The sequence below is a fragment of the Cygnus atratus genome, chromosome 1, assembly GCF_013377495.2.
Source record: "Cygnus atratus isolate AKBS03 ecotype Queensland, Australia chromosome 1, CAtr_DNAZoo_HiC_assembly, whole genome shotgun sequence".
Lineage (NCBI taxonomy): Eukaryota > Metazoa > Chordata > Aves > Anseriformes > Anatidae > Cygnus > Cygnus atratus.
Window position 1 is genome coordinate 44,912,239 of NC_066362.1, and position 13,798 is coordinate 44,926,036.

At 54.1% G+C, this 13,798-nt stretch overlaps 2 protein-coding genes across 6 annotated transcripts; one reads left to right on the plus strand and one right to left on the minus strand.

The window, feature by feature from the left end:
- Positions 1-2,222: 2,222 nt before the first annotated feature.
- On the plus strand, positions 2,223-9,015 carry TMEM140 (transmembrane protein 140). Of its 5 annotated transcripts, none has more exons than XM_035551758.2 (4): positions 2,223-2,372; positions 5,841-5,995; positions 6,550-6,665; positions 7,411-9,015. In XM_035551758.2, the coding sequence occupies exons 3-4, from the start codon at positions 6,560-6,562 to the stop codon at positions 8,010-8,012; spliced, it is 708 nt and encodes a 235-aa protein (XP_035407651.1). In that variant the 5' UTR covers positions 2,223-2,372; positions 5,841-5,995; positions 6,550-6,559; the 3' UTR covers positions 8,013-9,015. The 5 variants fall into 5 exon arrangements, with proteins under 5 accessions (XP_035407651.1, XP_035407653.1, XP_035407652.1 ...); XM_035551760.2 differs by having other exon boundaries at positions 7,414-9,015; XM_035551759.2 differs by having other exon boundaries at positions 5,844-5,995.
- Positions 9,016-9,596: 581 nt separating this feature from the next.
- Positions 9,597-12,391, minus strand: CYREN (cell cycle regulator of NHEJ). The gene is made up of 3 exons (XM_035551754.2): positions 12,305-12,391; positions 10,650-10,925; positions 9,597-10,559 (listed from the first exon to the last, which is right to left on the minus strand). Exons 1-3 carry the CDS (start codon positions 12,389-12,391, stop codon positions 10,332-10,334), a joined length of 591 nt encoding a protein of 196 aa, XP_035407647.2. The 3' UTR covers positions 9,597-10,331.
- Between the last annotated feature and the right edge of the window lie 1,407 nt (positions 12,392-13,798).

Sequence of the window (13,798 nt, forward strand, 5' to 3'; positions counted from 1 at the left end):
GGAAGCTAGTCTAGTAGCTTACTTTTAAAGCAGCAAGCTAAAGTAAGCAAAACACATTTGAAAGTCCCAGCTCACCCATGCTTTGCTTGTGATTGCTAATGTTACTGTAACTGCTGACTGTGTTGCTGCCTGTGGTTTAACTCCACCATGAGAAACCCAGAGCTGCAGCGCAGTTCATTCCGCTGTAAAGCCACGTGAACCTCTACTGAATGCACACATGCAGACATTTCTATTTCAGGATACAATTCCAGGGAGAAACAGTTGCACGGGAATTTGGTGGAAGTCCGCTCCTGGGAAGTGCTCTCCTTTCCCAGCCACAGGCTCCAGCACACCGTCTGATCTCTCCTACCCCCAGTCACGTAGAAGTAGAAGCCCTCCTATCTCTCCGTGACAGAGATGAGAAGGTCATCCACAGCCCCCCGAGGAGGACAGTGGCTCCAGGGGAAGTGCTGCGGCATGACAGGCATGGCCTGGCTAGCTGAAGGAGCAGGCCCACTCTGGCAGTCATCCCGATCGCCCCAGCAAACAGGAGCCCAACACAAAGCGAGGATGTTTGTGAAGGAGCTGCTTGTGCCTTCGCTGCCCATGGCAGCAAAACAGCAACCTCCCTGCAGGTGTTGAGGTCAGCAAAAGAGCTGTCTGGCCTCCAGACCCAAACCATTCGCCCTTTTCCTTCCTGAGTGGCTGAAAAGTGGCATGAGGCCAAGTGGTGTGACTGCCCCGCTTGAGAGCACAAGCGTACCTCCTGCAGTGCATGTGTCCCCACTGGAGCAGAGGTCTCGCCTCAGTGGTCTCTGCCCATTCCTCAATTCCCCAGCTAGCAAACAAAATACTAGATAATGGCCGTGTTCAGACCCAAGGCTTCCTTTTGTGTCTGGGCCATTCACCACAGTCAGCTCAGCAGTGATGGCCTGCTGCATTTCACCCACCATAACCCCTTCCCCAAGCCATCTGTGATCTGAACCACCCCAGTCCAGGTCTCCGTCCTCAATACTAAAATTACTCCACATACAGAGGCCAGATACAGATGCATCTCCCCAGTGCCATCTGCCTGGTGGCTCTATCCACTGAGCTTCTTGTAGGGTTTCTTCCCATATTTCCTTTCACTTACGTTGTCCTCTAGGATGTAAGTGCCATAGCACTGCGTGTAGGCAGAGCTGTATACGTAATATTGTAGGCTCACAGCATGAATATCATCAGGAGGTTTCCAGACCTCACCTAAAAGTAGAATTGCTAGGAGGGATTCTGTGAACAGCTTCATGGCCAGGTTTCCCGTACATATCATCTCCTACACATCTCTCCTAACAGACCCACCTCTAAGACTGACTGTACATCAGGACAAATGGTTCTGGGTCTGGCCAGGAGGAATAAAGGAAGGAGAATTTTGCTGCTTCCACCACACAAGGGGGGATTTGTCAACTACCTTTTTGTCCCATTCCTGGGAAGGGACATACTCTTGCCAAAGAGCTAGCAGCAGTGTTTGGAGCCCACAGGTCAGATATGGGCACACTCCAGTCCTGTATGTTGTCCAGGCTGAGAAGAGGGGGGTGGCTGGGGCTGAACTCACGCCTGCAAACTCCACTTGCTTTTACTGCAGCTGCTTAAGCAAGACTGCTTTGTTGGCACTTGCCAGGAAAGAAGGGGTCCCTAGGGCTTAATGGACCATGGACTGGGAGCACACACATGCACACATGCCATTTTGTTCACTCTTGCTTGTCTGTGCTGGTACTTGACAGCCAGGGCTGCTTGTCTTCTGCAGGCAGGACGGGTCAGGCACAGGTTTCACAGGTTTCCCTTAGCAGCACGCGGCTTGCCACTTCTCCTGCAGTGTGCCCACGCAGGCACGTCTGCAGTCAAGGGGGAGCTGGATCCGGGAAGCAGCAGGAAGGGAAGAGTGCTCAAAGAGCAGGAAAGGCAAAGTGGTCATTGAACTCTGTCAGTGCTGCGGGACCCATGACAGCACTGGGATGGTCACCTCTACAGAAGTGTCACAACACAACAAACTCCTCTCAGCCCCCACGGTTGCCCAAGCCTCTCTAACAGCACAGCTTCCCTGGGCAAGCTTAGTGCTGCCAGTTATTCACAGCAGTTGGCAGGGCCAGGAAAAGAAAGTGCAACTCTGCACCCAGCTGAGCTCAGATTGTTTTCCTGCTTAAATTTAGATTACGCAATATCAGGGAGGAGCACAGCACCAGGATCCCATGGCCCTCAAAACCGAAACAGAAAGCAGAGCAGCAGCCCACAACGATAACAAGGGCTGCGCTCGCTTTGTGCTGACATCGTCAGAGCCCAGCCAGCGCAGGACCTGGCAGCAGCTGCAGGTGGGATCTGCTCTCCAGCTTGTTTCAGCTCTACACCCCGATGGGTAGCCTGTAAGTATCCTCCAGCTGTGCCCCCACCTCTTTAATGCCACTGGCGATGGGGGGAGCTGCCAGGGGCAGAAGGGTTGCCACTGGGTGCAAACGTCTAGTAGGGAGAAGGTCCTTCCCCAGCTGGGGGGCACTGCTGGTCTCTCGCTTCAGGGCTCCACATAGCTATTTATCTCTGTGCAGGGATGATCAGAGCTTCCCCCCAGCCCTGAGGCCAGATCCCGGCCAGAGCTGCATGCCTTGCCCTCTCTGTCCTGCTGCCTTTGCCTGGGCATTCGGCCAGCAGCTTGCTGGGTGGAAGGTGCTTACCTGCCTGTGATTTGGGAGAGGGAATTTGCATGCCATCCCGATAGCACAGAAGGGTCCCCACGAGCCCTGTGTTGTACACAGACACCCCCAGGAGCTCCTGAGCCATACACATGGAGCCACTCTCTGCCCGGAGGCTGAGGCACAGAGCTCGTCCTGGTAAAGCCCAGCACTCCCAGCAATGCCCACCCTGGAGCAAGGGCAACGAGGCCAGGCTGGGGCGGGCTGCACCGCGCTTGGGTTGCTTTCTCTTGCACCTTTGTGTTAGAACTGCAAGCTCTCCTGTCCAAAAGGCACAGGCGTCTCCTTAGAGGCAGAGGGGCTGCAGAAAGGGGCTGGGAAAGGCCCCAGCTGGACGTGAGTGACAGCTTTTTCCTGTTTATCCCCTGCTGCTCAGCTGGGCTGCCTCCAAGCCTACTGGGGGCCAAGCAGCAGGGCTCAGAAATGCTGAATGCCGTAGCTGTGGCTGCGCCGGTGGCGGGGCACCAGGTCTCGGCTTTCACAGCCAGACCACACATCCCCTCCGGGCCAGCCATGTGCCCTCTGCCCTGGCTGGCATGGGGCACTGGCACTGGGCAGCTTTCTGTCACCATCACGGTCACACAGATTTATGGGCTGAGCAGGGCAGGGCAGCAGGAGACCAGAGGGAAAATCTGCCTGCAATTCGGCCAACACAAACAGTGAAGGGGGGTGCATGGCTGGGAAAAGATGAGGTCCTGATGGCCATGAGTATCCAAGATACCTGGCTGGTTGGGGTTCCCTGGGGCCTCATACCTGTGGGAATCACATAGCATCATGGGCACCTGAGGTGTCTCTCCTCTACCTCTGCAATACATTTCCATGAACCTGTCAGGCATTTAATTCTGCTTCCCTCTCTGGTAAACATGTGCAAGTAGGACAACTTTTAATTCCTGTTATGTTTTTCTTTGGGGGGGTAGTGGCAAATAGAAGGCAACGTGAGGTGATTAAACAGAAAGCCTGTGTTTCTGTAAGCCTGCCTGCCTTAGGAAACCCATCTAGAGAAACAGGACAGCAAGGGGCAGCAGGCCAGCAGGCACCAGGAGCCCTGTACAGACCCCAGCTCCGAGCTGTGCCAGATGTCGTGGGGAGCTGGCTGCTAATGCAGAGCACCGGCGCAGCACAGCTTGGACTCCCTCTGAAGGCCATGAGGCAGGGTGGCAGGGAGCGCGGTGCAGGGTGTGAGCCCTCACAGGGACAGGGGAGGAAGAGCAGCAATGCCTAGCTGCAGGACAGTGCTGTATAGACAGGCAATGAGGAGGAGACGCCAGGGGCAAGACTGTGGTGGTTTTACACAGGTGGGCAGCTGAGCTCCACCACAGCTGCTCTCTCACTCCCCCTCCTCAAAGGGAAAGGGGGAGAAAATATGGTGAAAAGGGCTCAAGGGTTGAGATGAGGATGGGGAGATTGCTTAGCAGTTATCATCACAGGCAAAACAGACTCAGCGTAGGGAGATTAGAGAAATTTATTACCTATTACTAACAACCTAGAGAAGTGAGAGACAAAGAAAATCTAAAAACACCTTCCACCCCCCATCCACCATATTCTGCCTTCTCCCCCTGAGCAGCACAGGGGAACAGGGAATGGGGGCTGCAGTCAGTCCCTGACACTTCATCTACTCTGCTCCTTCACGGTCACTCTCTGCCCCTGCTCCACGTGGGGTCCCTCCCACGGGATGCCGTCCTTCCCGAACTGAGCCTGCGGGGGCTGCCCACAGGCAGCAGCTCTTAAGAACTGCTCCCACACGGCTCCGTACCACGGGGTCCATCCATCCCCCAGGAGCAAACTGCTCCAGCACGGGTCCCCCACGGGCGGCAGCTCCCCCCAGACCCCCTGCTCCTGCGTGGGCTCCTCTCCACGGGCTGCAGCTCCGGCCCGGGGCCTGCTCCTGCGGGGGCTCTCCATGGGCCGCAGCCTCCTCCAGGCCACATCCACCTGCTCCACCGGGGGCTCCTCCATGAGCTGCACAGGAACTGCTGCTGCGTGCCTGGAGCACCTCCTGCCCTCCTGCTGCACTGAGCTTGGGGGCTGCAGGGCTGGTTCTCACTCCTCTCTCCCAGCTGCTGTTGCACAGCAGGGTTTTTTTTTGTTTTTTTTTTTCTTCCCGTTTCTTAAATCTGCTCTCACAAAGGCACAAACAACATCACTTATTGGCTTGGCTGTCTGCCAGTGGTGGGTCCCTCTGGAACCAGCTGGAACTGGCCCTTACCTAACATGGGGCAGCTTTTGGATTCTTCTCACAGAGGCCACCCCTGCAGCCCCCTGCTACCAAAACTTTGCCATGTAAACCCACTACGTTCCACCCCTCACCTCTGTGAAAGCATGTTTAAGCATAATCACAGTATACTCTTGCTTCACAATTCAACAGTCTTCACAAATTTCACTTACATCAGAAAGAAAAAGAATTCCCCACACCAAAATAAACATTACATCATCACAGCACCGAGAAAGTGGACAATTTACATACACTCCACCCCTTGTCCCTTTACCACATTACTATGAAACATACTCCTCACAGTTATTACTTTCTTAAATCCTTCACAACTGTTATATTCATAAACAACACCCAGTCCATGTTTTGCCCGTTACTTCTCTCAACTATCATCCTTATCTCAAATTCCTTGAGCCCCAAATTGAGCACCAAAAATGACTGTGGTGGTTTTGCCTTGCTGGGCAGCTGAACTCCACCACAACTGCTCTCTTACGCCCCGTCCTTAGAAGAAGAGAGGGACAAGAAAGTATGCTGGGAAGAAAAAACAACACACGGGTTGAGATAATGATCATTTAATTAAAGGGAAATGGAAGAGGGGAAAAAAAAGGCTGCATGGAAGCAGAGAGAAAGAAAAGCAGTTACTATTTCTCATCAATGAACGATGTTCAGCCATGTCCTAGGAAGCAGCGCCTCAATAGCAGTTGTTTGGGAGGACAGACATTTTCATAACAAGACCCTGCCCTCCTTCCCCTTTCCCCCCTTTTATTGCTGAGTGTGACACCACAAGGTATGGAATATCCCTTTGGTTGGTTTAGGTCAGCGGCCCTGGTGATGTCCCCTCCCCACCCCCAGCCTGCTGAAATCATGAGGTCTCATTCTGCAGCAAGGTCTAGGCCTGAGCAATGATGTTTTCCTGGTCGTTTGTGTCTTCATAGTAGGTTCAGAGCAATGGGCATCCTCCATGTGGCCTTCCAGCCTCTCCAGAAGCCTGTTGTGAAGAGCTCCAAGGGAGGCTACAAGAAGAAGTGAGGCGCTGACCTGAGGAAGGGGACAGATCTGTGTCTAGATCCTGTGACACACTGCACGTTGCGTATGTGTTCCTCTTGGCTATGAGTTGGGGAGAAGTCTGGGACAGAGAAGCTTTATGCCTGTGCACATTAAACATGGGTGTCCCACTCCCAAGTGTGTAGGCAGGAGGGTAGGAGGGGGGTGCTGAAGGGTCTCCAGTCACCAGCAGCATAGCCAGACACTGGGTGAGGTCTTTCCAAGGTGCTCTGAAAACTCGTGGAGGCTGTACCAAATCCACAAGTGGCTGTAGGGTGGGAACACAAGCAGCACGGTGCATGAAGGTTGGCCTGGGACACCCAGGACATTGGGATGACACACTATTGGGTAAGGGACAGTGGAGAGGGGATAGCAGGACCAACGTTGCGAACTTCTTGAGAGAAGCTGGTAAATGATTCATAGGAGATAATACTTGTCGAAGACAAGAAAGAGGTTAATTGCAGAGGCTCAAGTCGGACACAGCATGAAGCCAAGGTCTCCGCGCTCCTTGCCCCATGTTTGTGCTCCTGTGCAGCCCCAGATGGCCAGGGCTGTGGTGCCGGTGATGCTCCTTGCTGACGACACTCCCCTGTTTTTCAGTGTGAAGCAGATGCTCGCAGGAGGGCTCTGGGGACAGCCCACGATTCGGAGAGAGGAGCGGGTCGGCAGATTTACCAAGCTACCAGCAAGAGGAGCGGGGAGGACAGCGACTGCAGGTCTGTCTCTGTTGCACCCATCTCCCGGGGCCCCAGTGGAGGGCAAGCAGATGTGGGTGTGCCCAGGGTGCCCCTTGGTGGTGTCACAACTGCCCGCCCACAGGGGACATCAGTCCTCAGGCAACCAGGGCAGAGGAACACCGTGTCTGCCAGCCTCAGTGGGAACCGGGGTGGGGCAACCAGCCCTGTGGTGCCCAGAAATGTAAGGGGATGCAGGGGCCTCACAGGCATGTGGGAACACGGGGCACCGATGGCATCAGGTGTCCCAGGGCTATGAGAGGCGGAGGGGGGGAGCGGGTAGAGCTGCACTTCAGACCCTTTCATGCCTGCGTTTTGCTCAGATGTCCAAAGATCGATGGATGTCCTTGCCTGACCAGAACGGAATAAAAAGCATTTTCCCAGAGTAGCCCTTAACCCCCTCCTTACCAGACAGCAGTGTTTCACTCCCCTGCCATCACTGCAGTTTCCTGACAGATTCTTATCTTGTCCAACATGAGGTCATGGTACATAGGTTGCATGTAGGGCTTAGGGAACCACACCAGTCTTCGTCCCCTGTCCTCTCAGTGCTGGCCCATGCGCAGAGTGTGATTAAGCCACTTTTGCTGTGTCCACAAATAAGCCCTCTCAGCCCACACAGGGGAAGCAGGACTGAGACGCTTCTGCTCTCTGTGCAAGGGCTCAGAGCACACCTTGGAAGGGTACCATAACGTGTGCTAACCAAGGGGTCCCCCCTCATGTTTTGCAGCAGGAATCCTCACGGCAGCCCCCACCATGGTATCAAGAGAGCATGTGGGCACTGCGATGGGTCTGCTGCAGCTGAGGTGCACAGGGCACCTGCTCTGTGCCCTGACCCTCCTCGAGGCTGCCGGGGCCTTGGCCTTGATGCTCTACGCACTGCTGTGGGAAGCTGGGAACCTGGTCGACCTCCCTTACAAACGCATCGGCTTTTACAACTTCTGCCTGTGGAACAAGACAGCTGGGGAGCTGCAGTGCCTGGAGCACAACGATCTGCAGGTGATGGGCATCAGCATGCTGGGAGTAGTACTTGCCAGGGTTTGTGTCTACACCTGCCTGGTCTTCTGCATCTTCTACCCCATTTTTGTTGCAAATGTGAAGTGCACAGAGGAGGCAAAGGGCTGGAAGGTGATCCTCATCATACTCATCATCAAGATGATAATCCTGTCTGGAGGCCTGGGTATGTTTCTCCTCCAAACCTCACAGTGGATTCAACCCTCTGATTTCACTGGGGGCTTTCTGGCACTGGTTGCGACTCAGGCTCTGCTACTGCTCCAGATTTTCACTGTCACTATGTACCTCAGCTGGGTCAAGAACACACATCCGTGTTGAAGCCTTTTTATTGCCCATTAAGGTTTGAAAGCAAAGAAGATGCAAAAGCTCTTGATAACCTGATTAAAACAGTAAACATACTACAGCTTTAATCACTGGCAGAAAAATTAATCCTTAGTCCAAGTGCTCTAGTCCAGCCTGACCTGGAGGACAGTGAAAGGGACAGACTGGAACCTGCAGATGGTGCACACATCCTTCTGGCCATATCTAAGTACATCCTTCCGAGTACAGGCAGACAGTGAATCAAGCAGGCTTATTTTATTGGAGCTGCCCAAAGAGACTCCGTTCTCCACCTCCTGGATGAACTGAGCATGTCTTTGAGGCAATCATGACTCAGGAGCTGTGGCTTCACACTGCTGTCACAGCAGCAGCCTCCCCAGAGGTGCACTGGAAATACTTTGTTCAGCAGGAGCACCTGCATTCCATCTGCTGGAATAATGTCTGGAGTGATGCTGCCGTAGCTCGCTAGGGTGAAGTGTCCCACATCCAACCCCAGCAGTAGCAGAGCACCTGGAGGAGCAGATTAACCACTTGTTGAGTGCTGAACACAGCCCTAACGAGGACGGCTTCCCGAAGACTCTTTCTGGTGCAGAGCCCCAGGTTTGTACCCATTGATATTACAGGGCTGAGTCCATCAATCCATCAGCCATTGAGACTCCAGGAGAGGCTGGTGCTGCATGAGGGCAGCTGTCAGCAGAGCCAGCTCAGCTCTTGGTCCAACACATGCCCTACACAAGTGGCAAGAAGCAGGACCAAGGCTGCCCCCAACTAGGGTGCAGTGCCCCGGCATGGCCACCACATCCAGCATGCTGGACTGTGGCTCTCTACTGTGACGGTGCACGGCCCTGCTCTGTGCTGTGTCTGTAACCTCCCAAAGGAAGCACCTGCTTCCCGTTGTTCCCTGTAGGGACACGAGGGGATGCCTCTTCTGCTGGAGGGTCTGGGGGGGGATGTAGCTGGAGATGCTGGTTTGAGTGATCGTCAATAAAAAAGCTCTAACACCTGCCTGGTCCTCATGCGGTCTGTTTCCCCCCCTTCAGACCAGGAAGAGGACACCAAGCCATCCCCATCCCTTCTCAGGCCCCCCAAGTACACTACCACAGGGTCAACCCACTCAGGATGGTCCCTGCCCCTGATAGCAGGCTCCCACCCATGTTCCCCAGCTGAGGGAAGCCTGCCCGAGGCCAATTCAGTGCCAGGATCAACAGGGACAGCCTGCCAGGACCCACTGCAGCCATCAAGGAACCACACTCACTTGCAGAAACCCGTGTTCCCTTTAATGTGGCCATGCTATGAGATGCCAAACAGAAACAAACATACCCTCGCCTGGAGTCAAATCCCACAGAACCCAGCACACACTGGGAGAAACATGTGCCCCTTCCCTCCCCATGGTCTTCATGGGCTACCTACCATCTCCACAGTGAGAGGCCACCAGTAAGGCAGCTGGTCCAGCCCCAGGCTCTCCTCCTGCCATCCTCAGTACTGCAGGCAGGGTGTGATGCACCAGTAGAGGGGCTTCCAGGGTTTCTTTTGGATTCCAGGACTGAGCAGGCAATCACTCACAAGAAATGTAAGTCAAGTAAAAACAGGTAGGAAAAAAAAATTTATTTAGTTCTTCTCTACCAAAGCTAAACAGTTGATTGATTCCTCAAGGCTTTACTCCAAATAACATGGGTGCATGAGTTATCACTCGCACCCACATCCCATGTGCCACCCCATGGTACTGGCTTCCTCCAGAACATCCTCACGATGCTCAAGCCATGCCAGGTGAGCCTCGTCCTCCCTGGCAGTTAACATCAGAGGTGTCCCTGCTGCTGGGTGAGCTGTCAGACTACAGCCCAGCTTATGGTGAGTCCAAATCCTTGCTGAGTACGCCTCCTTCTTTTATGCCTTTTCTTATGACCTGTGCTCCGTCCTTTCAAACCAGTTAAATAAAAGCTGGTGTCCATGATGAACTCATGCTCCAGCTAGGATCACCATCCTTGGGTTTGCACAATTATTGCAATAATTCTCTCACTCCCTTCATCTCTGCTTTTGGGGTCTGTGGTGTCACTGCTAGTTCAGTGACAGGAATTTGGGGAAGGGAGGTGGAATCACCAGGCCGCAGCTTGTCATGGCGGGGCTTTGGTCAACCCACACAGTGCAGCGACTCAAGCCGTGACCACCCAGGAGTTCTACAGTCTGAGGGCACTCCAAATGTAGTCGTGCTGCATCGTGATGGGCTACGCCATCCCCAGTCCTGCCCTTGCCTGCGCATCCCCTGTCGGACACCACCGCCACAGCTCCCTGTGCACCCCGGGCCCCACAGAAGCAGCACCGTCAAGTGAAGAAGATCTCCCTGACGTATTTCAGCACATCCTCCTCGGAGTCCTCCCCCACCGTCCTCTCCGCACCGGCACCAGGAGGGGACGGGAGGCCGGGGCTGCGGTCACCGCCCGTCCCCACGCCGGCTGCGGTCTCTGGGCTGCTGCTTGGCGCCGGCTGTTGCTCCTGCTCCTCCTCGCTCTCGCTGCGGGCCTTCTCCTCAGCTCGTTCCCTCCCGAGGCTCTGCCCAAAGAAAGCGGAGCCAGCCCGGGCCGTGACCAGCCCCGCTCGGGGCCGCACCGCCTCCCGACGGGGGGCCTCCCGCGGGCTCACCTCGGCCAGCACGCCCAGGGCCACGTCCACCAGCTCGGCCTCGTTCATGCAGTACACCGTGGCTGCCCCGGGCTCCACCGCCGCTTGCTGCCGCCTTCCCCGCCTCCGCCCGGCCCTGGGGAGCGCCCCCCCGGCCGGCCCCCGCTCGTCCCCCTCCGCCGCCCCCATCCAGGCGGGCAGCAGCCGCCGCCGCCCCGCGCCCGCCGCCATTTTGTGAGCCGCAGCCCGGCCCCGCGGGGCGGGTACGCGGGTGCCCAGGGGGGCGGCCCGGCCTCGCTGCTGGCCTCAGGGCCTGAACCAGGCGGCGTGTAAACCAAAGTCAGCTCGGCTCGAGTCTTGTGACACAGTGCTCGGAAGGAAACTGCAGCCCGGGTAGGAGCAGGCCTTGAAATACAGGCAGAGGGCACTGAAGTGCTGCAGCCCGCGGGACGCCTCAGCGAGAAGGAGCGAAGCAGCAGGTCAAGGTGTCAGGATAAGGAGCAGCACAGACATGGAAGGGAGCTGGAAGAAAGACCTGTGCTTGTGCAAAGGGCTGTTGCTGCCCCGCGTCTGCCCTATGCAGGGCGTTTGCCTGTTGCCTCTTTCACTTGATGTTTGTCAGTAGTGCTTCAAGTGTTGGGATCCTTTACGTGTGACACACTGTCACAGTATAAGGGGTGAGCAAGTTGTTTTTTTTCCAAGAAGGTTCACCAGAAGAGCTTAACAGGAGTTGGATTTAAAAAAAGAATCACGTAAACATCTAATGCACCTGCTTATCTTCCTCACAACACACTAATTTCTAGTAGGGGACATTAGAGAAGGAAAAGGAAGGCATTAGAGCTTCTGTAACTGAGTTACACGGGTTCCCTGCTTGAACAGGCTGTTAAAAGTTCCCATGGCTGCTCCCAACCCAACCATAAAGCCCTCCAGGGAAGGGGGTATAGCCAGAAGAGGAAGAAAAAGGGCAAAGAAGAGCCTGGACAGTAACCCAGTCTGGGGAGTAACAAAGCTGTACGTCGTGGAAGGCACCAGAATGGCAGGGTTGGTGGAAAATACCAAAATTGCCTTGTCCAAACCACAGCCAGGATGGAAATAGTAACAGTCAGTTGCCTTGTGGTCCTATAAATAGTAGCCCCAAGCAAAGAGCCCTGTGAGCTCTCCAGGGACAGCAGCATGCAGCACCCTCAGCCTCCCCCTGTGCTGAGACGCCTCTCAGGGTACTCCTTCGAGGAACAAGCTCATCTGCGGACAAACACCGACAAGGGAATAGGGTGAGTAATTCACACTAGGGGGTAATTTGGAAATGCGCGACTGGATTTAGACACCTACCAGGACCCTGCAGTAAGTTTTGGGTGAACCTTGCCCTTTCCGATTCTTTAACTAAGTTGCTGTTTCTACTGTAGCGAATTCTGTCGAAATCGTTGTTAAATTGGCTGATGATCAAATGCTGATGAAGTGCTGTTAAAATCATACAACCTAACCTTGTTATTTATAAAACAAATCCTAAATTGCTGCTACATTAAAGTTGTGTAAAAAACTATTCCACAACAGCCCCTCAGGGCAAAGGGCTCAGCCCCGGGTGCACAGCACACGCCACGCTGACAGCCCCACGTGTGTCCAGAGCTGATTCCTGGCCCTGGTCTGCCAGGGCGAGAAGCAGCCCCCAGCATCCCTACCACTATCCCAGGAGGGATACCCACCACTATCCCAGGCTCAGGACCCACGTCACTCTGAATGGCTAGAGGTTCAACTCCCATATACATGTTAAGCTTTCCCCCTGAGTACACTGGGGTTTTTCTGGATACCACTGCCTATATAGTAATGTTTCACACCTGCCCTGCCCACCCCAAAACCAGGCAGGAAACCTCTCACTATTCCCTCTGCTGAGCTAACTGGCTTAGAAAACAGTCTGCATGAAAGGGCTGTTGTTGTTACTGCCTGGAATAAGAGCTGGAAGCTGCCTGCAGTCCCCATCCCTCAGTTCCCCAGCGATACAAAAATGAGATTACTTAGCACATACCTTCCCCCCATCCTGAATTCCACGCAGAAGTGTAGCCCAGCTTGAATAAATATGACTTCAAAAAGAAAACAAAAGCTAGAGTCCTGCAGCCTATAGCCATGTTTGCCCCTGCAAAGGACCAGTATGACTGAGAGTTCATAGAAAGCTGCTCCAGGTGCACAAATTAGGATGTGTGCTGTCTCCAGTGCAGCCTGGCTCTCTTCTCAAGGCTGAAGCAACCACTAGCCACGTTCAAGTAGGCCCTTTGCTCCAGCCTGCATTTGGGCTAATCTTTCATGCCTAATGACACCTAGTGGCTGGTTGGTCCACAAACTGCAAGAGTAACCCAGCCTCGGGCTGAATCGTGTCAGGGCTCAGAGAAGGGAGTACTCAGCAAGGGGATTTTATTTCCATTCACATCTGATGGAACGTCACTCAAAGAGGATCTCGTCTGTTCCACTGCACAAAGACACTCTGACTTGAGATGCAGAAGTTAGAAGTGCATTCTTTTCCTTAACAAATTACACTGGCAACTTCTCATTAACCCAGAATCTATGCCCTGCCACCGTTCCAGCAGGACAGCCTTGCGTACTCAGATTATTTCCACAAATCATCACGTCCCACATTTTAAGTCCAGCTTTGGGCTGACAGACCAGGTATTTATGAGCCCCCCATAAGCATCACCTGTGTCAAACCAGAAGGACCCAGAAGCCACTCAGCCTGACCACTCAAACACTTTTTCTCCTTAACTCAATTGATATTTAGTGTTTTAGGAGGCAGCTCTAGGGACAGAGCACTATAAAAGGCCAGACTGGTCCTGGCCTTCCCCTCTTCTCTCTACCATCAAATGGTACTCTCTACTATCAAATACATCAGGCATTATGTAGTTTCTGATCTCTAATGTAAGCATTTCAGGAAGTCTGACTGAGGATCCCTCCCCTAATTCCTGGCAGACGCTGCAAGGGAACACAAGACATCCAACCGATGCAGCTATTTTCGTTCATAGATGACTTGCACTGGTAGCCCCCACTGAGAGGTTGTCAGCGCAGGAAGCACCTGGTGAAAACAAAAAGGTCTTTTCTCCATGCAGGAGCCTGTTCGTGGCACATCACTGCCCAGGATAACCTCCATGCTTTCCAGCAACAGCTGAACAGAGCACAGGAATCAAATG